Raw genomic sequence first — 26442 nt, forward strand, 5'->3', positions numbered from 1 at the left:
GCAGAGCAAGACATTTAATCACTGATTAATCTGCAGGACATTTTTCTGATGAATTATTTGGCTAAATCTGATACAGTTGGACACTTACTCTGTGCCACAAAAGTTAAACGAAGACAACATTTTGATCCTACTTGGATTTTCGTCAGGTCAAAATGTTTAGGAAAAAAAGACGAAAGATATATTGATGAGCTCTGTGGCGGCAGGTGTGGTTAACCATCTGAACCCCTCAGGGTAGTAAAACAACTGACAATCAACAACTGAATGAATTACAGAGGAAACACATAGAGGCAGTACAGAGGGGCAGAAAATACAGTGATGTCAAGGCCATATTACAAAGCATTAAACATATCTCAGTCGATAAAACATTAAGATTCTTTACATCAAAATGTAGCTTTATACCAGAATACTTAATATTAAAATTCATCATCAGTCTGTCTGCATTCAAAATATTATTAAATTAAAGTTAACCCTCTGCAGTACTGTGTTGCCTCTAAATAACATACCTATTTTTTGCTGTATACACTCACACGACGCATCCTAAAATCTGGAGAAAAAAAAAACATTCACAGAAATAGATAAGAAAAGTTTATTTTTTGAAGTATTTAATGTGTTTGATTTGAAAATGAATTAGCAGCAAATTACTAAAATGCAAATGTTGCATTAAAACATTGTACCATTATGGAATAAAAGCATGACAGTTTTTGGTATTGTGTATTCAGGTTTATAGCATAACAATCATAATAATTTTCTTTTTATCTCTGCAAATAAATCTAGATAAGTTTAATAATTTTGGATATTTGCCCATACAGCACAGTAAATAATTTTATTAAGATTCTAACATTTTTTTCTTTTTCTGTTCTTTTTTTGTCATCATGGTACAGTGTTGCTTTAAGGTAACGCAACCAAAAGTGTACACTTAAAATATTTTTTGAAAAAGTCCTTAAATTATGTTTACTTTATGTATTTTATGACCAAAAAAAAATTGCATACATTTTTTATTGACTGGCATCATAATGCATACCATAGAGGGTTTAGGAAGAATAAAAGTCACGGGGGTAACACAGACTCTCTGGGATGGCTCGAGCCTCCCCCCTCTGGTTTCAGATCCTCTGGGGGAGTCTCGAGCTCCGGGTGCTGAGGAGGCTCTAGCAGAGGAAGGTGAGTGTGTGTGAATAATGCAGGCAGGCAGCAGATTCAGGAGCTGTGACAATGAGTCAGCAGCAGCACAGATGGGGGGGTAAAGCTCTGCTGAGAGTGTTCCCGGACCAACACACACTCATGCAGACACTGCACTGAGACATAATGGAGGTATCTTTGTGATGATGCATACCTGACAAGAATAGCATCTGTTTATTTTCTACAGCTATAGAAAATAACTCCAGTGTTCGCAGCTGTTTTTTCTGCTCTAGTGGGAAAAAAAAGACTGGGTGCAGAATTTGCCTAAAAGCATGCCGGACTTAATTATTAAGTGCTCTGTGACAGACAGCGTTCCCTAAAACGAATGATTAGTTTATTGATTTGCTTGCTTTGCTGAAACTGCATATTCATGCTCATTATCATAAGGGGAAGGGGAGGACAGGGGAGTGAGGATGAATGATGAAGCAAAACAGGTTAGAGGTAACTGACTGAGACAAATCACATTTTATTTGAACATTGCAAAGAGCTGGGTCAAACAGCTTTAAAGCAATTTTTTATGGAATTAAGGCTTTAAATTCCTGCCTGTAAATGTGTAAACAAAGTATGCTGAGTATTTGCAGATAAATGTCTACAAACAGTGTTTAAGTACGTCCAGGTGTTTCATTGGGACCAGCAGAAAAAGCCCTGATTTTTCACTCTGTCCTCTGCGGGGGTTCAGGCTGTTAAACTGCTGAAATCTCGCTTTCCTTGAGGACTGCAGCTATGAGGGCATGTGGAGAGGGCACAGCAGCTGCAGTGGCTGCTGCTAAGAGTGAGCCGATTGTGCTGAGAGGCACGGATGCATTTTGAGATAATATAATATACATAAAGTGTCATTTATTTGTGGTCATTTTTTTTCTTTTTCAGTGACATTTTGCAGGTTGACCAGAATTCTCAGGTGTGTAGCTATACTTCATTCACACTGGAAATGGAAAGAGGCTTCCTGCCACTACAGATCCATGCTGACACTCCTGAGCACAGATATTACACTAAATACTGCAGCATAAGCTACTATGTCTTCTTAAGGGAGCGCATGAAAATGACTGCTTTGGAGACGGAGACGAAAAACGAGCAAGCCTCATTAATATTTTCTTTACCTTTGCTTTCAACTGCAATACAGCAGCACTGATATCTCCATCAATTAATCTAATTAGACAGCTGACTTTGTGTGTCTCTAAACCCTGTGTTGTTTTTGTTTAAGACATTGGATTGTTAAAGGACTTTACGTCTTTTTTTTATGAATATCAACAGCAATGTTAGCAACTCTCTAAGACTGCACACACACACTGGTGCTTTGACCCAGTGCTGCATGCTAACATGCTGATGGGAAGCAGATTAAATGCTGTCCAGCTTTGAGTTTGCATGCTTATTGGTAAATGCAAACTTGTACAGGTGAGAAGATAAAAAATAATATAAGGGGGAAGGAACAAGAATGTTTTTACCACCGGTCATGGCAAACCTTGTTGAGACTTAAAACGAAAAATTTTGACCTCATAGTGGCGCTAGAGGGAGAGTCAGGAAATCTGGGAAATCACAAAAGTCTAAAGGATTCATCCTCTGGTGACCACGAATGCCTGAACAACTATACCAATAGTTGTTCGACTTCAATGACGCCGTGAAGTAGCATAGGATCATGGGATTTTTCTTCATTGTTGTTAACCATCCTACCAGCTTGGTGGCTGTCCAAGTTTTTTTTTAGTTTTAGTTTTTTAGGCACATCAGCAATCCATCTCCAAACCATCAAATATCACAGACTGAACCTACATTTTGAGGTTATGTGGTTTTCATATGACAATATTTAAACGAGTACATATATCCTGCCCTGATCTGGCCGCCTGCAGGGGAAACCTGTAGGGACGGCTCTCAGCAGAAAGCACTCCTCCATTTGTCAGCCTCTGACAGGCTCTCTCACCAGGGGAGCTGCCTGCACTGCAAGAAATGACCATTTTGACAAGTTTTGTCATCTCATATTAAGATATTCAAACTAGAGCTGAAACAATTATTCACTTAATTGTAATTATTTTGTAACTTCAGCTTCTACAGTGTGAGAGTGTGCCACCCTCCATCCTATTAAGAACTTTTTTCTATTGTTCTACAAACCCAGCTATGAATTGATTTATTTAGAAAATAATCAATTTTTAAATATATATATATATATATATTAAATCATTAAAAAATCATTGAAACCATAACTAAACAATGCTGGTAGGACTAAATTATTGACCTCTGTAGGTTTAACATTTCCACTTTTTTGACAATAGAGAAAATAAGAAATAAAGAGAAATTAATACATGTAATTTTAATTAATTAATACCCAAAATGCATTTAATTATACAGTCTTTTTTTTTTTTTTGCTTTCCAAATAAATAAAGTATATATTTTTAGAGAGACTTATTTCAAGATTGAATGACTCAATATCGTGGATATTTTTTACAGTGTGCACACAAGCCTTTACAGTAAACTCCACCAGCAGTCCAGTTAATGTGTCCTGGCCAGGAAAACTGACATGCTCCTCCATCATCGTACAATATGTAATGGCTCTGCTGTATGGAATCTGTATGAAGGGCAACATGGACATCAGGTTATGTCCAACAATGTCTCTTTGTCCTGTCCGGTAAAATACCCTTCCATGTTCCAATGTTGTATTTTCCTCTGTTGGCTTTTTTATTCTCTAGAGGACATGACAGCTATTTATAGGCCATCAATATTTAACCTTAACATCAAAATGCCTCAGTGTGACATATAAGATTAAGCTTTGTTTTTAGAGTGCTGTGGAGTAGAAAAGTAGTTTAAGAAGTGATAAGAAATCAATAGACTACAGTAATGTGCTGCAGGAGATAAATGACTTTCAGGCTGTAGGTGAGACACCCAGTTAATTACGTAGGGTAGAGGTGCTAGTGGAGGCCTCTTGGCCCCATGACATAAAAGAATTTGGCATTTAAATAGCCATATTTCAGGTACTGGCTGTAAGAAATGTTGGAGCTTTTTAAAGAAAACATGCCTTTCAAACCCATTTGCAGGAAATATTCCTTCAAAAATAACTTCTCTCCCCACCAGTGACCCTGAAGGTCTAAGCTAATAAACACTGTCTCCAGCATTGCTGTGACCTTTGTTGGTGGCTCAGACTCCAGTCAGCATGTGTACCTCAGCACGGCCCTCGTGCCTCATGCTGATATCCTTTTGTGGTTTTGTATTTGCCAGCCTCCTTGAGCGCTCTGCCGTGATGTAATTGAAGCGGGAAGGTCACAGAGCTGGTTTTTCTGTTGATGTAAAGTTTTGAATTTTTCTCCCCCAGACAAGCACGCTGACACTGCACACTGAGCAGGAGGAGCATGTAAACTGAGATCCACATCGCCTGATACCACAAGGACACGTCCAAACTGGGAGCATTGACAACAGATTCTACCTCGGCTGCAGAAGTGGCTGAAAAGAAAACGTCCATGTTACCAAGTGGTTCAGTGTCCGTACTTTAAGGTTCAGTGTGTAGGATTTAGGGGCGTCTATTGGCATAAATTTAATAAAATATTCATAACTTTGTTTTCATTTCAAAATCTCCTGAAAATAAGAATCAAGTTTTCATTACCTTAGAATGAGCTGTTTATATCTTGGTTTTGCAAGTGTTTTGCACAGAAACCTTGCCAATGAGTCTGATGTTTTATTGTTCTACTCATTGCAAAAAAATCTCAATATGAGATAAAATAGAGTTGTGAAGCGGTGAGGACAATCTTATGGTCCTCTCACCTCTTGAAAGTAGAGAATGGAAATTCTGCAAAGGCATCCAGAGCATCAGAGTTTTACCTGCTCATTCATCCTGATCATAACTAGGTGACTATTTCATGTTTTGTGCTCTGTTATCTTGAGGACTATTTTGTGGGAGTTTCAGGGTTTTTTCCCTTGTTTCATGTATTCATTCTTGTTTAGTCCTGTTTTATTTTGTAGGTTCACTCCTCATGTGTCATGTCTGGTTTTACTTCCTGTCTTTGTGTGTTTTTCTGCCTTAGTAATTACTCTGCCCCTCCCTGATTTCTTTCACCTGTCCCTCTCTAGTCCTGCAGTCAACTCACCTGTCTCCTGACTCATGCCTGCCCAGTTCCTCTGTTCTCTGTCAGATCATCTGCTCATGTTCCTCTGTGGTTTCCCTGCGCTCATGTTTTTCTTGCTGATTGTTGCAGCCTGTTTACTCTCCCACCTGGCATTCATCTCATGGGCCTGTAAGTCTGCGTTCATCAGTTAAAGTGTCTTTTCTGTATCCACCTGCGTGCTGACTGCATTTTGGTCCTCCCTGTCTGTTCCTTCAGTCAGCCATCACACATTCACATGAAGACCACCAACTTCCAAGATCCAAATGATCCTGAACAGCAATATCAGGTAGGGAAACACACACACACACACACACACACACACACAGCTTCTCAGTTTGATCCACCCCTTACTGCTCCATAGTGTCACCCTCTTGTCCAAGTATTTTGATTTCTGGCTCGACAAAACCAACGTGGCGACAACCAAAATGTCAAACTTGAGGTTTCAAAAATGGGAGTCCACAACCCAAATGCTATGGTATAGCTGCATCCATTATTTATGCAGTTTATGGGTAAAAGAAACAACACAGAAAATCAAACCTGTTCCTGTGTACAACAGGTGATTTACATGTGAGGTCAAATGTGTTTTTAAACGTGTAACAATGTTAGATGAAAAGTATCAACATGGAGGCCAGCAATGGTAATGTTCATCCTAATAAGCAATGATAACCACATATTATTTTGAACCAGAACATTCATCATTACATATTAACACAACAAAATAAATATTTTATTTATTGTTGCTTTAGATGTTTTTGTTTTGTGCTTTGTTTGTGTTTATGTTATTTTACACATTTTTTTTTCTGAAAAAAAGTTGGCATCTTATAATCCTATGTCAGATGGGCCAATTGGCATGATATCTAAAATTAAAGATAATAGTAGTAATAATGATAATGATCTAATGTAGCCTGTTTCATAATGAAAACCCAGGTTTCCTGAAAATGGTTTGATGCAACCATTAGAAAAAATAAATAAACTGAGTGGCCCAAAAGCTCACCTGGTAGAGCGGGCGCCACATATACAGAGGCTGTGTCCTCGCCGCAGTGGCTGCAGGTTCAACTCAAGCCTGCGGCCTCTCTCTCCCCCTTTTACGCTTAAGCTATCCTTTATGTAATATAGACAAAAGCCAAATAATAATCTTAAAGAAAAAAGAAATAAATGCACTGGGCTTTCCATGGGCCGGCCTGAGCACTGCTGTGCCGATGTTAATGTCTTTAAACAGACTGATGGCTGACGGGTTGTGAGATTGCACAGAGCTCGACTGTAGACTCTCAGCTCTGTTTCTTTTCATGGATGAGTGGATGAATAGATGGACTCATCAGTTTATAGACTGATTGTTTTATGGGCACGTGGAGGGACGGTGGACAATCAGACATATGCTTGATGCTTGTTTATAGTTAATGCAGTCCGTCATGCATTATTCCTAGAACACGGTGTGATGGCAGACACTCCACCGCAGGATGTGTGAGTGTGTCTACGTCAATGGAAATTAGATAAACGGATAAAAAGATGAGTGGGTAATTCATGATGAACTCATTCCTTCGGATCGTCCCAACACCACCTTCACTTCATCTCGTCCATATCGCTACAGTGACGTGGGGCTGTCAGTGGCCCGAGGTAAAGAGGTACATTTAACCGGCCTGAGTTTCACAGAGACCATTTGTGGACTTCCACAAGGACGAGGAAATTATGGACGTGCCCTTAATTATTAAACAAGTGTGTCAGCAGCTCGGCCTGATGGAGGTAATGCAAAGAGGAAGTGGGCCTGAGAGAGGGCCTCGGGGATCGAGGGGGATAAGAGAGAGGCTGGTGGGCTTGGACCTGGGGGCGGGGTGGTGTTAGGCCCAAGGGCTTTGGCTCGAGCATGGGAGATCCAATAATGCTGTCAAAGCTATTTTGCACATTGTTAACATTCAGAAGCCTTTGTGGCCTGCATGAGGCTGTTAGAGGTGCATTTGGTTTTACACAGCGATAAAGCCAACACCGGAGGAGACTTGTGATTTGATATAATCATATGATACCATGCATGCACAGCTGATTGGGCCACAATGAAAAGGTCCTTGAGAAACTTTTTGGATGACGTCAACAGAAATGGCATTTTTTTGTACAAGGGATATGGGATGAGTGTCTGTCTTCAAAGAAATCGATCGGGGAATATCAAGTGAGCCAGAGGCCTGACTCAGGCATATCGGCCATCCTTTGTGTGTGCGTGCGTGCATGTGCGTGTGTGTGTGTGTGTGTGTGTGCGTTCGTGCGTGTGTGTATGCGTGTGTTTGTGTGTGTGTGTGTGTGTGTGTGTGTGTGTGTGTGTGCGTGTGTGTGTGCGTGTGTGTGTGAGAAACAGAATGAAAGGCAGAGGCAATAAGCACATGCAGCCACAGTACATCTGTACGCAGGCATGGCTGTAAACACTCATTCCTTGGTAAGAGCACTGCTGACAGACTTGTGTCCAGGCAGCTGTAAGATAGAGGGAGGAGGTGAGGAGGAGGGGGTTAAACTCAATGGAGGGCTACTGCATCGCTGACCGACAGCACCTCAATTAGTCCAACATGCTGATCAGGGATTACCAAGACAGTGGCTTAAACCACAGTTTCAATTACATGTTTCCCATTTGCATGTGGAGGCTGACACCTGGGTGCACGTGTTGACCTGAAACATTAAATAAACATTCATCAGGAAGTCAACTTTCTGAGACTGGTGATATACATATACATTTTCTGTATTTTTCTTGTTGTCATGAAAAGAAAAAATCTATGAAAAGAAAAAAAAATCCTGAACAGCAAAGTGAGCGGTGAACACAACATTGACACAACATGTTTTTATGGCAAACAACCTGACGACACTTGCTTACATAACCAGCAGTTACAGAGCACGATAGCATTGCATGTCTTTAGGGTTGTTGCTATAGCACCGCCTGTGGGATTGGCATGCTCTTGACAGCAATTTAGTTGTGGTGTTGCGTTTTCATTTGAACTGATATTTTGTGAGAACAGTGGGCCTGTGTGTGGATGGGAATGATTTTTTAAATTAAAGGGAGAAAACCCCATTTTTAAAAATACCTCTGTGCGTGTGCACTGTGTAAGGAAAAAAGGATGTGCGATTGGTGTTGATGGAGCCAGGCTCCTTACCAATGGTGGTATGTGTGCTATTGTTGTGGTTGTCTCCATGATGCCGAACTGACCTGGAAATTATTGACCTAAATGAAACAGTTAGGAGAGATCTTTATTTTTGCAGCCTTCCACTTTTAATGCCCTCAATGTCCCTTCACAGGTTATTGAAACACTGATTAGTGCAACTTGAGATTATATTACAAATTTTCAAAAAAAAATGTTAATATGAGCATGTAGACCAGTGATACTCAACTTACGGCCTATGCTCCAAATCTGGCCCCGACAGGTTGCCGGTTGGCCCCCCCAACCATTTTCTAATTCACAATAAAAATAAAGTGATTCACACTATGAATTGTACTTTTAAGATGCCAGAGTGCATGAAGCAGCATCAAAATAGAGCTTTTTTATCAAAAAAGTGCCAGTGGAGGATCCCATGCACCCCCTGGCAGGGGTCCTAACAAAGCCCCTAATGTCCAAAAATCCTTGAAATGTCCTAAAATCCTAGAAATGTTTTAAAATCATTGACATGTCCCTTAATCCTAGAAATGTCTCTAAATCCTAGAAATGTCCTGAAATTCTGGAAACATCCTGAAACCCTAGAAACATCCTAAAATCCTAGAAATGTCCTAAAATCCTAAAAGCCTACAAATGTCCAAAAATCTCAGAAACCTCCTAAAATTCTCGAAATATCCTAAAATCCTAAAAATGTCCTAAAATCCTGGAATTGTCCTAAAATCCTAGAAATGTCCTAAAATCCTGGAAATGTCAAAAAAATCCTAGAAATGTCCTAAAATCCTGGAATTGTCCCAAAATCCTAGAAATGTCCTAAAGCCTACAAATGTCCAAAAATCCCAGAAACCTCTTAGAATTCTAGAAATATCCTAAAATTCTAGAAATATCCTAAAATTCTAGAAACATCCTAAAATCCTAGAATTGTCCTAAAATCCTAGAAATGAAAAAAAAATCCTAGAAATGCCCAAAAGTCCTATAAATGTCCTAAAATCCTAGAAACATGGAGCTTTTGGGACTGGCTCCTGGCCTCCTGTCATTTTACAAAAGTGACCCCCAAGTGTCGTTGGTGTCGGAGGTGTTGGAGGTGTCGTTGGTGTCGGTGGTGACGGAGTTGTTGGGGGTGTCGGTGGTGTTAGTGGTCTCGGGGGTGTCGGTGGTCTCGGTGGTGTCGGTGGTGTTGGGGGTGTCGGGGGTGTCAGGTGTGTCGTGGTGTCGGTGGTGTCGGTGGTGTCAGGGGTGTCGTGGTGTCGTGGTGTCGGTGGTGTCGGTGGTGTCGGGGGTGTCGGTGGTGTCGGGGGTGTCGGTGGTCTCGGTGGTCTCGGTGGTGTCGGGGGTGTCGGTGGTGTCGGGGGTGTAGGGGGTGTCGGGGGTGTAGGTGGTGTCAGGGGTGTCGGGTGTCGGGGTCTCAGTGGTCTCGGTGGTGTCTGTGGTGTCGGGGTCTCGGTGGTGTCGGTGGTGTCGGGGGTGTCAGTGGTGTCGGGGGTGTCCGTGGTGTCGGGGGTGTCGTGGTGTCGGTGGTGTCGGGGGTGTGGGGGTGTGGGGGTGTCGGTGGTCTCGGTGGTGTCGGTGGTCTCGGTGGTGTCGGTGGTCTCGGTGGTGTCGGGGGTGTCGTGGTGTCAGTGGTGTCGGTGGTCTCGGTGGTGTCGGTGGTGTCGGGGGTGTCGTGGTCTCGGAGGTGTCGGGGGTGTCGGTGGTCTCGGTGGTGTCGGTGGTGTAGACTGTTATCCAGCAGTTAAATGTGTGTGCATGTAGGTGAGTTAACATAAGTTACATCAACAAAGATGCAGGTGTGATATCCTCTACTGTGACTGAGCTCCTCCTTTTGTATGATGCTCTGTGCTATTACAGTCCAGTGGAGCTTCACAGCACTCAGGAGAGACAGGGAGAGAGTGAGAGACAAAGACAGACACTGAGACAGAGAGAGAGAGAGAATGTGTGTGTGTGTGTGTGTGTGTGTGTGTGGGTGTGTGTGTGTGTGTGTGTGTGTGTGTGTGTGTGTGTGTGTGTGTGTGTGTGTGTGTGTGTATAAAGTGGGACCGGTGCCAGCTCACCCCACCCTTGCTGCTGCTGCCTGCAGAGTGAGGAGTGCTGCATTTCCTGAGGGCAATGCAGAGGACAAGGAAGAAGAAGAGGCTCACTTCTGTTAAGGTCACCAAACAGCAAACACAGAGCCCGGCTGCAGACAGCAGAGAGCCTGCGGCGGACAGAGAAACTGAGAGGGACACCGAGAGAGAGACAGAGAGAGACAGATGGACAGATAGAGAGACAGATTAGCTGCAGCATTCGGCGTGATGCCTCTGCTGTCCAATGTTCTCCACAAATGTTCAGCTTCACGCCATCACAGCACAGAAGTGGCAATGAATCATTTTCACACCCCGAAAAATTGTGCCCACTTCTTTCAGTCTCATCGCTCAACTCCTCTATGATTGGATGTTTGTTTGCTCACTGTTTTAGGGTTAGTGCCCTTGACAGCTGGGCGTATTTAATAAAGAAAAGACCTCCTCGTGATGAGGTTTTTTTCTGACATGTTGGCAAAATCACACTCTCAGAAACAAGATGTTTCTGAGTATGCTTTAAGAGATTATATTTTAAGTAAGTGGCTGGCAAAAACTTAACTCAGTGCCTCAGATTTGCTCTGAAGCAACTGTTTTGATACTATATTTGAATTTTGATGAATTTTTTAAAGCAATATTCCCTTGCAGCAGCTTCTAAATTGAGAAGAGGATTTGCAGCTTCTGTTTGTCTCGTCATAGTACACTGAATATGTTTAGGTTTTAGTCGTTTTAGTTCGTCACCCTGGGCTTTAGGATAATGTGAAGGGCATATTTCACTCTTTTTATAGATCATAAATGACATAATTGTTAGTTGCAGCCCTAATAACTTTGTAATCCCACACTTGGCAAATGCATAACACCTCAAGAGTCATGCTCTGATGGTTTTAAGTGTCTGTGTGACTACAGGAGGAAGCAGAGGGTGGAGGGGAGCCCGTCAGGCCCCCGAGGTGTGTAACAAGTTGCAGGGAATGACAGAGGTAAGTGGGTTTCCCCTGGGACAGGAGGATTAGTGTGGAACCATTACCTTAGCCCTGTGAATCACCGCTAATGGCCTCAGTGAGAGGGTACTGTAGTACAGAAGTAGGACACATTTAGATCGAGACCTCGGGTTCTGTAACAATAGACACTGCAGCAAATTTCTGCAGGTGCTTGATGTAGGTTTTTGTGCACGTCGTTGAACAGGGGTGTAGCACCAAATTATGGGCATAAGCAGTCTGTGTGGACTCCCTGTCCTTCCTCTCTTGATCGATGTCTCTATGACAAACCTTTTGATTTTTTTTTCACAAAGTTTCATTTTTATAAAAGTTTTTGTTTAGAAACCCTGATTTCCCTCTCTTGGGGAACAACATGACAGTATATGTTTCTGCTCCGGCCTCATGAGCTAACCCATTTTCACTCCCAAGTTATCAAAAAATTTTGTTTTATTAGTGGACCTTGGTGTCAGACACCGACACACAGAGGCACCCTTTGCTTTGGCACGATGTGCACGGGGCAGCAGCTGTTTCTGACGCAATAGCAATATTTGTAGTGTAAAGTCATTACAGGGCGGACAGGAAGAGAGGCAGATGGGTCAAACAAACTCAGGACTTTTACTCTTGAGCCTGCTAATACTTTGCAGAGTTAAACCAAATCAAGTCAATGGAGTTATTTAATAACAATGTAGTGTGCTAGAATGTGAAGCATGCTATGTTAGTGGTATGTGACATGATATTAAAAACTGTAGCTGGGTATCGTATAAGATATATATATTAGTAAATTATATATTATGACATGGGCACCTTTAAAGTGGGACTGATACAAATAGAGTACGTAATTTGATACCAATAATGTGAATGGAGTGGTATGTGTACTTTATAACTTCAATTAATAGCCTGAGCTTTTATTTGCTCCCATCACAACAGAGAGGAGGAAGACTTGAAATATACCACACCTGGTATATCAACACAGCGCCTCTCTTTAACCCTTTTCAAACAGCCCAGCTCTCCATCAACGTTGCTAGACATTGATTATTTTTTTTTTAAATTAAAGTTGTGAGGTCTGGTGACTGAAGAAACGGAAGAGGCTTGGAAAGTTGTGCGAGTCTGCTCGGCCACACACTCAGGGCTGAGCTAACTGTTAGCATCACACAGCTTTTCATCAACGGGATTAACGACAGATTTCAAACATTTGGTGTCAGTGTGATTTCCACGGAGTTAGTTGTTACTTAGACTAAGGAGGGAAACCTAAAAATAGTGTTTAACCTACATTTCAATTTGTGTATTTTGAAAAGACACGACACATGATAATAGCGTAAACTGACATGCCTTCCTGAACGTCCTAAACTGACACAGGAAGCTAGCCTGTGCGTATTGTGATGTGTAGGTTCATAGGTGAGTCGAGATGAGAATGTGCTGCATAAGCAGTCAGTCACTACAGCTTCATTAGGCCACTTACTTGGGCTATGGTTCTTGTTCAAGTATACAAGCACTGGGGGAAAATTGATTTATTGGAAATCGACTTGGTACGATTTCAGTCAGACTAACATATTTAAATGTATTTTAAAAGTCCAATTTTAGTCGGACTAACACAGTAATTCAACTATTTCTAACATCATGTAAATGTTCTAACTCGTGCTGCTCTAGCTGCGTTTAGCAACAAATTCGCGCAGGGCTGGATTAGACCATTGTGTGCCTTCAGGAGTGAGAGGGCCCTCAGAGAGCTTCGACATTATTTTTTTCAATAGTGTTCAGTCTTTCAGCCAATTTAGTGAGCCAATTTGAATTTAGTTATGGCACTTATTGCTTAAAAAAAAAATTGCAAACAAAACCAAAGTCTTTCAGGGGCCCCCTCTCAGCCCTAGTAATCAATCCGCAGACTCAGCCTTCCTTCCTGCAGATATAGCCCCCATCCCAAGCCAAAATGAGCATACACAAGCAGATCCTTAAAAATTTATTGAAGTTAATGTAAGATGAAATCATAAGTGATATAAGAAAAAAAAACAAATAACCCTTGCATAGATCACAGACCATGCCTTTGTCATCATCTGACAAACTAAACACATTGTAGCATAATCCTTAGTAAACACAACATGACAATGACGGCTGGATTAGATAACACAATCAGAGTTTGGTTTGCCTGTGGATGAAAAGAAGAGCAGAAGATTTCAACAGTCCTTTTTTTTTTTTTTTTTGCGCTTTGCTCCAAAACTTCCCTACAAGCGATTAAATGTGCATTCTTGACAGGAAAGACAAACTCATAGCCTTCACACTTTGAACACACACAAGATCTTCTCGTTGAGGTACACAACATCCCGACATTTGATCCTGTTCAGCGCCTCCTCAGCAGGCAGAAAGCAGTCCGACACCTTTAACAAACAAGAATGCCTTTTAAACCAGTGTAGTACAGAGGAGGGTGTGCGGCACAGGCCCTGTTTAGACATGACGGGCATGTTTCCAACAACACAATATCACTACAGTCTAGACTGAGATAAGAATGGGCAAAATGTCACTTGAAAGAGCGTTTCAGTCTGAGAATAGAGATAAAGTTTGAGAAACTAGCCCTTAATGTCCTCGCTCACATTCAGATCCTAGCGAGCACAACCTGAAAATCACGCGCGGACACTGAGCGCGGCTCGGATACCCAGCGCCGTCTTAGTGATGAGGTCAGCGCTAAGGTGCTTTTAAGAAATCCAGCAGAGGACACGTTTCACGACAGCGTTTCTGAACAGGGCCTTACAGGAAGCCTTGGTGCGGATGAAAGCAAGGGTTTCTTTTTTTAAAATGATGCAACTGTATTATAGTTGATCCAAAGTTTTGAAAGGCAAAACTCATGCAGTCTTCCATCGACCATGCAGTTTTTTGCGATTAGTAGGTTTCTGTAGATACATTATAGCAGTAGGTTCAGCAGTGGAGACTGGAAAAATGTGAACATGGTGTCTGAATGATTTTTTTTTTTCTCTTAAATCCAAAAAGACCTTTTTTTGATAATAGTACACTTGTTGTCCATATCATTTAGTGTATAGCAATTGATCATTATACAGTAGTTTCATTATCATGGCTTGCCAGAGGAACACACAGATATTCCAGTATATGGCATGTTCTTCCTAAATCGATCAGTGCCACCAGAACAGAAAAGGAAAATAAAAACACAATAAAGTTGGTTTTCATACATACATTGCGGTATATAGTGGTTACTTTTCTATCTTATTGTAGCTAAATTGCATTTTTGTTCTTGTGACATTTTTTTCTTATAGTTTAATTAATGTCGTCATTTTTTTTTTTTTTTTTTAGATCTCTCTCGTGTTTGTTTGCAGAAGCATTAACATCTAAGCTAAACAAATGAATATGTAAAACAATTTAGGCACCTTCTCTGACTTTCTCTCACACGGCTGATCAGTCCAGGGAACTTATGATAGATCCTCTCTAAGTGCATTATGGGCCGTTCCTTTGGGACTGTGTTAAAGGTTCGACTGAACCCTTTAGCAGCCTTTGTTCCTGACTGCAAACCACACCAGGTAGTTAATGGGGACTGCCACTGTTACAAAGCCTATATTTGGATTCTTCATGGGTTTCTCTCCATAAAATGTCAGCCTTGATGTCTGACCCCGCTGACCTTACAAAATCACAGAACAGAGGGTAAGAGGTTGGTACATAAACAGCCCTGTTGTGAGTTATCTGTCAAGTGATCGCAGTTTCTCTAACATTCAAAATAGATTTTTTTTCTACAAAAAAGCATCTAAGAAACAGTTTATCTGTTATTCTATTGCTGTTAAGAATGCATGTTTCTGTTGGGTAATTGAATGCATAGCACCATCCATACACACCCTCACAGCACTGCTCATGTGAGGGGTATCATTTGTATTTTTATTCACCTCACTTTCCGGCAGGACATGTTACACACATCACTACTGTCAAGCATCAGTCATACAAGAAATTCGTGAACAAAGCTATTTCCTGATAGCTGCATTAATGAGTATACTATAATTTTCTTGTATCTCTATATATATACTAATATAATATATGGTATTGGGTATTATTGATGTCCTTTTCATATGAGAAACCCTATACAAATTTAAGATCCCTGACACAAATGTGTATCTTTTTTGCTCTCATAAGTTACTGACATCGAGCAAGGCTCTTGATTTTTTTTTTTTTTTACCTCGTCTGAGGCAGACACTCTTCAGCAGCACAGTACAAAGATCAGTTCCAAATAAAATGACAAACAGCGCCCTAAATTACCCAACCAGCCACCAATCAAACAAAACAATAATTAGAGAATGAGAAAAAGTCTTGTCCAACATAACGTGTGATGGTAACAAGACAACAATGGTAGTCCTGCACTAGCACCACAAAGGATAGCCATTGCACCAACAGAAACAACATGACATTCAAGTAGCACTGCAGTGGATTTTTTTTATACAGGAGCTTGTCAGGAGAGTGCTAAGTTAAAAAAATAAATAAATAACGTACAGTACATTGCAAAACCTTACTTTCATTTGAATTAATCTCAATGCTGATTGTAGACTGATGTACAGTAGCTGGAGATTTTCAAGTACAATTTGTCCAAATCTATCTGCAGTTAGCCTGTCTGGAACAACATGCTGAGAAACGATGCATTACTTATGAGCAAGCACAGTGAAAAAAAAAAAAATCTCACTCGTAAAACAAATGGTTCAAGCAACAGAACAGGAATGATTGTGCAAAAAGACGGGCTGCACTTTGCTGTGCGTCATAATGCCCAAAGATTGCAGGATGACAGATTTTTAAAAACTCCACCGTCTTATACACATGCGTGTTCAAACACATTCAAGTGTGTTTCTGTGACACAACAGTAACTCTAGGTACCGTTGTTTCAAAGAACATATAAAACAGTCAATCTCATCCTGTTAGAAGAGTCAAGCAATCTCGACAAACTCTCAACGTATGAATGTTCTGATTGTGCGTAGCTTTAAGTGAACAAAAGGAGCGGTGGGATCGTGATACACTATTTTGTCCTAAGTGCTTGTGTAAAGGCTATGCTTCGGGACTCTCACATTCAATGTTGCATGACTGCAGTTTACACTTAAGGTTCCATTTTGCATTATGGTATAGGAAGCCCTGCATTGAAGCTTGCAGCTTTGCAGCAAGTTTGCAATGACCTCACTGAGGTAGAGACCCTGAAAGGATGCACGGTGCACGAACAGAAACAGACATAAATAAAATATGTTTAAAACCTATGAATATTCCCTTTTGAATTGGATTGGTAAACATGCAGAGTACAATACATTGCTGCTTAAGGACATAATTAAGTGTGTGACAGCATGAAAACTGGGTTGTGCATAACAGCCATGGATCATTTTTTTGTTGTTTTTGACCACAATCACCTGCTGTTTATACCTTGCTCATCTGGCAACCAACAGTGTATCAACACAAGAGCGGAGGGTAAACCATCTCTGCTCAACCTCACAAATCCAATTGTACACAGAGGCACTTTCACTGGTCCTGTTGGTGAAAGGGATAAAGGCACTAGCAACTAATGTCAGAATTATTCTCTGTTAATACGAAGTGAAATTTTGGTATTGATCCTTTTCGAAGTGGATTAAACCAATGTGTACTCAAATTTGACGTGGAAATGGAAGCATGACTAATGATATGTTAACTTTTCTTGTTCAAAGAAGGTCCATGCACTGCACTATTGACGTAATACTGTAATTGGTGCTTATTATAATTATATGCATTTTTGATACATTTATTTCTTTGACTACTTTTAAATTAGAAACTCTGCATCCTCAAGGTGGGTTTGGATATATTTGATTGCAATTCAGAAACATCCAGAATTTGATTTCCTTAGTTTCCCTGACAAAAGGGCACTGCAGAGTGCCTGAATTGCAACAAGCTGAATACTCATGTCATGCATTAAATATACCAGGATACAAAAGTACCTTAGTCGATAGACCATAATGCAGGTTACTTTTTTCATGCTATGATCTCATTTATGTACTGTTCCCTTAAGGTTTAACATTCAATTTCTATACTTCTAAATGATTAGTATTTCAAATTAAGGAACTCATCCAGTGCACTCGTATGAAAACAGATGAGAAGGAGGGGGGATGGAGGCAGGTATCCAAAAGAACATCCTTTCCATTATGTGAGATATGTCTCATGCATGCCAATATCAAAATGGAAAGTCTCTAATCATGCTCGTGTGAAGCTCACTTTAACGTTGTGCTGTGTTGCATCTAAAGGGCATGGCATTGAATCACTTGGTGATATCACAATTACAGCATCTGCTGGAAAACAGCAGCATTGCGGATGTCCGTGAAGCAAGTAGATCACCATCGGTTTACATCCAAACAAGAGAGATCAGTCTTCCTCCTATAAGGTGCTTTGCTGAATAGTAGATATCCTTTGTAGGGGAGGGAGGAGAGAGGAGGAGGAAGGAGGGAGCAGAGGGGGGGAGGGGGGTCACCTAACTTCATGGCGCTTACCACTTCAGCTGCAGGTGCTTGCATGTCTCTGCAGACTTTTCTGGTGCATTGTGCAACTTGCTGAAATGTTATCTGTACTCCATGCATAAGATTTTAATTATCACGCCATCATCTGATGAGACGGTGTGTGCTCTGCGTCCTCCAGGGAGCCGTGGATATGCGTAATGTTTTCTTTTTGATGAACCTATATATTTGTAGGATCAGAGGAATTAATTATTCTATCTACCTGTCATATACGCTAAGAGCTTTGATTTTCCTTTCTATATAGCTGAGCGTAGTTTTAGGCCTATTGCCATAGAGCGCTTTGAGGAGGTAAATGAAGCATTCCTAACTGATGGTCTACTCCACATATGACAGTCCCATAGAGATCCCAAAGTTCCTAACTAGTGTCTAAACATCTGTAAGCAGCTTGCTTTTATTTACACAGTTTTGGTTGGCTATAGTGCAATTGCCAGTTCTGAGATTTGCCTCCCTAAAGTTGTCGATGCTATTGTTTATGTCTCCGTCAATCTCCATGTACTCTGACTTGCTGACGGTGGACGAACTACGGCGGCTGGAGTTGGTTTCAGAGGGGATGTTGGGATTGCTGACGTTGAGCAGCTGGGCCTGCTCTTCTCCCTCGGTCTCCCTGTGGTAGAAGTAGTTGAAGTTGGACACAATGACAGGCACTGGGAGTGCAATTGTCAACACTCCAGCAATGGCGCACAGAGATCCCACTATCTTGCCTCCTATAGTGACCGGGACCATGTCCCCATAGCCAACAGTTGTCATAGACACAACAGCCCACCAAAATGCATCCGGGATGCTGCCAAAGAAGGATCCTTCCTCCTCTGCCTCAGCAAAGTAGACAGCACTGGAGAACAAGATGACTCCAATGAACAGAAAGAAGATCAGCAATCCCAGCTCTCGCATACTGGCCTTGAGGGTCTGCCCCAAAATCTGCAGTCCTTTGGAGTGCCGTGACAGCTTGAAGATCCTGAACACCCTGACCAGACGGATCACCCTGAGGATGGCCAGAGATGTTGCCTGCTCCCCGACTCCCTCGTTTTCTGGGTCTTCGGCCAGCTCAGTGCCGAGTGTGATGAAGTAGGGGATGATAGCCACTATGTCGATCATGTTCATCATGTTCTTGAAGAAGGCCGGTTTACTCGGGCACGCCAGAAAGCGTACGATCAACTCAAAGGAGAACCAGATTATACAGAGAGTCTCAATGACGAAGAAGGGGTCAGTGAGAATATTTGGCTTATAATAAACAGTAGTGTTCCCAACTGCAATCATTCGACCCCTCGGGTCCTCTTTAAGCTGTGGTAAAGTCTCTAAACAAAATATGACTATTGAAATCAGGATTACCATCACAGACACTATGGCAATTCCTCTCGCAGTTCCTGAACTTTCCGGGTGCTCGAAGAGGAGCCAAATCTGACGCTGGAACTCCTTCTCAGGTAAAGGACGCTCTTCCTCCCTGATGAAACCCTCGTCCTCACGAAACTTCTCCATTGCATCCACTCCCAGCTCGTAAAATTTGATTTCTTCTGAGAACATATCCAACGGGACGTTCACTGGTCTTCTCAGCCGACCCCCGGACTGGTAGTAATAGAGGATGGCATCAAAGCTGGGGCGGTTCCTGTCGAAGAAGTACTCATTCCTCAGAGGGTCAAAGTACCGCATCCGCTTTTTGGGGTTGCCAAGCAATGTCTCTGGAAATTGGGACAGAGTTTTCAACTGCGTCTCAAACCTGAGACCGGCTATGTTGATGACCACCCTCTCGCAGCATTCGTGGTCATTGTGGTCTGGGGGATAGGTGTCCTGAGGGTGGCCCGGGACAGCCGAGGTCTCATCCATGTTATCTCCTGCTACCACGGTCATTTTGGGAAATAGGAGGAGGAGGAGGAGGAGGTGGAGGGGGAGGAGTTGTGTTGGGATCCCGATTAGTCTGACCGAGCAGGCATTCAGGTTTGGGGGCAAATTTTTCCACTCCTCAGCTTCCCACACCCCTTAAGTTGTTGGAGACGTCCCCAGATGCGAGGGGGCTGGTTGGCTGCTCTGCCTCAGTGCGGCTCCACTGCGGTTCTCGCTGACTTGACCATTGCTGCTCTCCAGTGCATCTGCTGCTGTTGTTACTGCTGCCTCTGTCACCCAGAGAGAGAAAGAGAGAGGGAGAGGGAGAGCGAGGGAGAGAGAGGAGGAAATAATGGGATCAAACAGCCAAGATATTTGCTGGCTCAGCATTTTTTGCAGTTTATTTATTTATTTATTTACTTCTCTCAGCCTGCAATTAGTGTTGTTATCCACTGGTAACGGCAAAAACACTACCCTAAGCAACATTTCTGTTCAATAGACATTTATAACCTCTCTGTCAGTCGTGAGTATGATGATCTTCCTGCACTACATGGTATTTTAAACATTCCTGCGGGTATTTTTTTTTCTCTTTTTTTCTCTCTTACACCCATTTTTCTGTTTACCTTAGTTTAACAGATAAATGCTCTGGTTCTCTGTCTTAAAGGAGCATGGCAATGATCTATCCTACGCCACTCTAACCAGCCTGAATTATGATGTGACGCATAACATCTGATACTGATATTACACCAACTGTTTCTACATGCATACAGCCCATAGGCCTACTGCGGGGGCAAAAGATGCAGAATGCATCACGGTATAGTTGTTCTCCTCACATCAACAGCAGACGTCCACAAGAAAAAAAACACCCAACCGATATCATTATTGTGTAAGTCAGCAGTTTGGAGGCTTACCGTGGGCTGGTCTTGAAAGGTCTTGAATGCGTCTTATCCTCGAGTAAAATCATCCAACGACAAGGCAGCAGTGGGTGTCAGGTGGCAACTTTACATTGCACCTACCTAAAAAAAAAATCCTAGAGCCGTACTATTCTCATCGCCATCCTAACTGTGTCCGTCTCAAAGTGTCCTCAAATCTTTAGAAACAAGATGAAAATCAGGTGAGTCTAAATGAGGAAAGCCTGAGGTGGAAAAAGGAGCGAAAAGAGAGAAAAGGCAAAACTGCAGCGTCGGGAGCTGCTCGCGCGGCGGCACGGTGGTGTGAACAGCTTACAGTATACCGCAGGAGAAAATCTTGCGCTGCAATTCAGGGGGGAGATACATTAAGGGGCAATAAGCGAGCCCTTGACATTTCCAGACATCACTGCATCAGCAGAAATCTGCCGCTTTTTTCTGCGAGTAGACAAAGATGACGGGCAGGGTGTGTTGCGGCGCGGCTCGGAAGGGATGAGTAAAAAATTAAATTTCAAAAAACGGATAGTTGACATTCAAGTGCAGCAGCAGCGACGTCCAAATGTTTTCGCCACAATGTCAAGCAAGTTTTGCTGTGCATTTTACATGCAAGCGCAGGGGAGGTGAGGGTAAAGAGAGGAGAGGGGAGGGGAGAGCAGCAGGAGAGGGAGGAGGAGGAGTTGGAGGGTTTCGACGCAATGCAGACCGGCTCCTACTAAAGCACGCCGTGAGAAGTTCTCCACACACCACAAAAACAAGAGCGCTTGTGTGCCAGCACTGGCGCAATCAGACTGCAAAGGACAGCTTGTAACAAAACCTCTACATTTACTGGCTTACATTTGATACGTTTAATAATTTAGTAAAACAAGCCCGACATAAACTGGTGAGAGATTAAATCACCATTCCGTTGCATTACTGAAGGATTTGCACTGGCGTTACTTGGACGTGTCAATATCTCAGTCAACGTGAGACTAAAATATATTTAGCAATCTGCAATATTTCACTAGGAGGCAATGCAAGAGATTAAAAAAAACGTCCACAGTGTGTTCGCAGCCCTCATCACATCAGGGGTGCTTGCATCCAAGATGTGCACGGCTCACACCCAGTATCTGATACTTTATGATACTAAGTTATAATATCGTCTCAGCCTCCACTCATCGCTACATCTGGCTGCAGAAGTCAAACAAATCTGATAGAAATGCAGGATTTTTTTTTTGGCACAACGCTCTGCAGAGGACAGGGGATAATTTTCAGCACCACGGACAGCGCAGATGATTGATTCACCTCACAGAGAACTGCATGTACAAATCCCCCAAACAAACACCGGAATATACTCAAATCATTATGACACAGAATTAAAACAAATAGCCAAGCAAATATATTTACCCACTGCTGATATTAGGGGCCTGTGCAACGGCTGATGTATTTTTCAGGGCCTAACAACACGGTGAGGATCAAAGCTGAATTGATTGAGAGTCTTCTGACTTTCTAAAAACACACATTCAACACAAAATCAGGTCATCGGACTTCTGCCTAATTTGTTAAAATGTGCCTTCAGCCAAATAAACCCCCTCCCACATTTATCACTATGACATTTTATTAAGTTAATTGGTTTTATGGCAAGACAACGCAATGTCTAGTTCTGCGCCTTTTTTCAATCATTCAGCACCAAAAAAAAAGTCAATTGAACTAATTAATAGGCATGGATTTGTAGTTTTAAATGATTGGCCTAAATCTGATCTGTGTTAAACTGAGAATAGAAAAAAATAACGAGTGGTATATTTTCTGATTCATAATTTATTTATAAAAAAAAGGATTAAGTTAAGTTCACATACATGTTTCAATTAGAAAAATAAATATTTTATTACATTTAAAATTCATAATGCAATCGCGTCATGCAGACATTGCATTGTAATGTCTCGCGCTATGTCGTTGTTGCTGTTGTTTACGGCGAGCTGCAATGCAATCTGAATGTTTGTAAGAACATAGAGGGAAGTTGCGACTCTAACTGCATTAAAAGATGCATAAGAAAAATGGAAGTTACAAAAACGCAGTATACACAAGGCTTTTTATAGAAAGAAAGCGTGGTCATTAATAAAGCCTACACAAAAGAATGTCGTTTTCTTCTAGTGATGATACACACACTGTCCATTAAGGCAGACTGAACCGTTTCCAAGCGTGTCTTCCATCAAAGCTACAACACTGGCAATGCACGAATATCCGTGAGAAAATGATCCAACACTTTGGAGAAGAAGAGCTTGTACTTTGTTGCGACTCTGAAGGAGAAACAAGCTTCTCATGATCGTCTGCCTCCTGCAAGTAAGCAGAAAACAAAACTCACTGTGATAACATTAGGAGGTGAGAAAAAGCAGGCAGGCTTCTGCTGAGCTCAGTTAACCATCACAAGCATCCGGATGCTGCCACACAGGGGCTTATGCTTAAACTAGTTTCAGGTCAGCTGCAACAGTGCAAAGATAAAGTTAAAGTGTTCATTTTGCACACAGTAGAGCCGGAGCAGAGGTGTCGTCTGCAGGGATATTTATCATCCACAGAGTGGCGCTCAGAGCTCACTTTTTCTGATCAGAATTAAAGAAGAAAGCTCTAAAGAAAAATTTAGTCGGAGATGTTTTCCGTCTCACAGAATGAGATTTGTCATTTTTGTTTTGTTTTAGAAAGTAAACTAATACCTATGAAAAACGATCCTGTGTCAGCAGAATATTTATGTTTTTATTATGAAAACTGATCTCATTATTATGGAGAACATGTGAACGTCATCCATGGTGGATTGAGGGATGGAGCCAACAATCTTCCAGTCCACATACGCAAACAAACTACTATCGGGCTACTACTCGAAACGGGAGACTGAAAGACACACGTATGGCCTGCCACAGTTACACATAAGGTGTCTACAAACCAACGATTTTGACTAATGTGACAGACAAAGTACTGTCTTTGTTTATGTGTCTGTCTTTCGCCTCGCGCTCCTCTGCGCAGAGCTGGTCATGTGCGCTTTTACGCACAGCTACCTTATTCCGAGCGTAATTTGAGAATAGGCCACGTGATTTTGTCAACAATAGAAAGTTTGGTTCGGGGCTTCTTTTTGATAAAGTATTTGCCTTAGCTGAGAGATTAAAGGTAAGAAAACATCTCCACATTTATTTTCGTTGGTTAATCCACTTCAAAGATTGAGAGGTTTGTTGTCGTGTGGCTCAATTACAGCTGGTGGCATTTCAAATATTCCATGCGTAACCCAGGGGTTCCCAAATGTTTTCATGTGAGGGCTGCCCTGAAGCTGTGGCACAGAGTTCCCCACTAATTGATTTTACCCCATTTGTTACACCTCCCCATTTAGTGCAGTGAACGCAATTCTCATATTGGTGGGGTTTGCAGCATGAATATCTGAGGCTCCACGTTTAGGAATCATGTAGACAGTGTGCGTAAAACAACTGCAGGATCCGACGTGAGGGAGCTGACACTGTATGTCCACTGGAAAACGACTCACCAGAAATAAACCCGTCTTCCAACGCTGCGTTTCATACAACTGTCAGTTTCCCTGTATACGTCTCCACTGAGGTCACGTTTGGATATGTCAACGTTTCCAAGTCGTCGCTCTCCTGATAGGACTCGGTTTTGGAGAGCGACTGGGTACTTTTGTTTGAATCACATTCACCCATGGAAGGCGGCGGCTGTCCACACGTCACGTGCACATACTGAATATTGTCCTCATCCTCGTTCTCTCTGTGGTAGAAATAATTAAAATTTGACACTATGACCGGGACCGGTAAAGCTATGGTTAGCACTCCGGCGATGGCGCACAAAGATCCAACGAATTTTCCCCCCATGGTGGAGGGGCACATGTCTCCATATCCAACCGTGGTCATTGTCACCACAGCCCACCAAAACGCATCAGGTATACTTGAAAATCCAGACTCGGGGTCTTCTGCTTCTGCAAAATAAACCGAGCTGGAGAATAAAACAACTCCAATGATCAGGAAGAATATGAGCAGTCCCAGCTCCCTGAGGCTTGCGTGAAGCGTTTGGCCGAGAATCTGGAGGCCCTTGGAGTGCCTGGAAAGTTTAAAAATCCTGAAAACACGCACCAGACGGATGACCCTCAGTATGGCCAGAGACGCAGCCTGCTGACTGCTGCCCTGATGCTCCGCGAGATCAAGGCTCAGGGTGATAAAATAAGGAGCTATAGCCACAACATCGATCAGGTTCATGATGTTTTTAAAGAAAGCTGCTTTACTGGGGCAGGAGAGGAACCTCATGGTGAATTCAAAGGAGAACCACACGATGCACAGCGTCTCCACCATGAAAAAGGGATCTGTGAACGGACTGGGCTCTTTGCCATGCACACTTCCATTGATGGAATTGTCCAAAGCGGTGACTTCTCTAAACTCGGGTAAAGTCTCCAAGCAGAATATAATTATGGATATTAAAATAACCATAACTGAAACAATGGCGTTTATCCGCGCAGGTCCTGAGCTCTCTGGATACTCAAACAGGAGCCATAACTGGCGTTGATACACATTGTTAGGCAGCGGGCGCTCCTCTTCCCTCGCTAAGCCTTCATCTTCTCGGTAAAGCTCTATGACCTCCTCTTCCAGTTCGTAAAACTTAATTTCATCCAAGAAAATATCCACAGGTACACTCACGGGCCTCCGGAGCCGCCCTCCTGACTGGTAATAATAGAGGACGGCATCAAAGCTCGGCCTGTTCCTGTCAAAGAAGTATTCATTTCTCAGAGGGTCAAAAAAACGCATCCGTTTACGCGGATCTCCCAGGAGCGTGGTCGGGTAGCGGGAGAGTGTTTTTAACTGCGTCTCAAAGCGCAGACCTGAGATGTTGATGATCACCCTCTCGCTACACTCCTGCTCCGCTGCTTCCAGGTCAGCAGCATCTTGCAACAAAGGAGTTACGACCACAGAGTCGTCGTGGTTCTCCTGAGACACCACAGTCATTTTTTTACCCCTCCGAGGGTAAATCCGTCACTCACCTCCTTGGTGGCTCCCTCTTGCCCTTTTGCCTGTGCGTCCTACCTAATCTCTTTCTCATGCAGCCACCAGAGACTCAGTCAAAGTCCCCCTACTTTGCTCCCAAACAGTTTTCTTTGTTAATATCCAAAATTGTTGTGCAGTTGTTGATTTACACCGTCCTTTTGTCAGATTAGTGCCTCTGAACTGTCAACTTTCAATGGTGCAGACAGATCTCCACTTGCATAAGCTATACCGATGGCTATGGCTATCATATTCACACCATTTTAAACTCCAAAGCCCTCCCCAAGTTGGAAGACCAGATGACACTTGCTGCTGCTGCTGTCCCTCTCACACTCACTCAATCCACCAGAGCAGGAGCGCAGTCACTTCCAAGTAAAGGGGTAGCCTTACAAATTTAATCTTTTTTTAATTTTAGTTAATGTGTCTTTAAAATATTCCACATCAAAGTCCTCAGTGTTGTTTTCTTCAGAGCAGGGTCCAATGCATGTTTCAGATCCAGAGACGACTCAGAAATGGAGTCTCTCTCGCTCAGCAGGTCCCTCATTCATGAAATCATGGGGCTATTCTTGTCACAAGGGGAACCTCCAGGACCCAACCCGTGTTGGGTCACAGCCCATAGTTAGAAACCGGCAGTACAGACAAAGGTGACAAATAGATCCAGCTTGTTAAGTGTAGTAAGGTGTTTTTTTTCCCGGCAGCGACATATTAAAGGTGTCTTGAAATAAATACGATGAAATAACCTGAATGCTTTGAAGCACGGGGCCTCGTATAACCAGGGGCCCTCCTGGATCCAGCCAGTGGAAACTGCTGGCTTGACTGACAC

General features: G+C 42.5%; 2 protein-coding genes and 1 long non-coding RNA gene across 3 annotated transcripts in view; 1 reads left to right on the top strand and 2 right to left on the bottom strand.

Moving 5' to 3' along the window:
- Window positions 1–5214: 5214 nt before the first annotated feature.
- Window positions 5215–26442, top strand: part of LOC148189214 (uncharacterized) — a 30987-nt gene continuing 9759 nt past the window's right edge. The window contains exons 1-2 of the long non-coding RNA XR_015776893.1: window positions 5215–5387; window positions 5475–5544. This is a non-coding gene — a long non-coding RNA (uncharacterized LOC148189214). The remainder of the gene's footprint in view (window positions 5388–5474; window positions 5545–26442) is intronic.
- kcna1a (potassium voltage-gated channel, shaker-related subfamily, member 1a) lies at window positions 13347–19746 on the bottom strand. Its single transcript, XM_088080393.1, has one exon. It carries the CDS (start codon window positions 19739–19741, stop codon window positions 18266–18268), a length of 1476 nt encoding a protein of 491 aa, XP_087936519.1. The 5' UTR covers window positions 19742–19746; the 3' UTR covers window positions 13347–18265.
- LOC121950046 (shaker-related potassium channel tsha2-like) lies at window positions 21393–26182 on the bottom strand. Its single transcript, XM_088080394.1, has 2 exons — window positions 24122–26182; window positions 21393–22932 (listed from the first exon to the last, which is right to left on the bottom strand). Exon 1 carries the CDS (start codon window positions 25581–25583, stop codon window positions 24153–24155), a length of 1431 nt encoding a protein of 476 aa, XP_087936520.1. The 5' UTR covers window positions 25584–26182; the 3' UTR covers window positions 21393–22932; window positions 24122–24152.

This window comes from Plectropomus leopardus, chromosome 7, assembly GCF_026936395.1.
Source record: "Plectropomus leopardus strain MGB_pleo_1.0 chromosome 7, ASM2693639v1, whole genome shotgun sequence".
Classification (NCBI taxonomy): Eukaryota; Metazoa; Chordata; class Actinopteri; order Perciformes; family Serranidae; genus Plectropomus; species Plectropomus leopardus.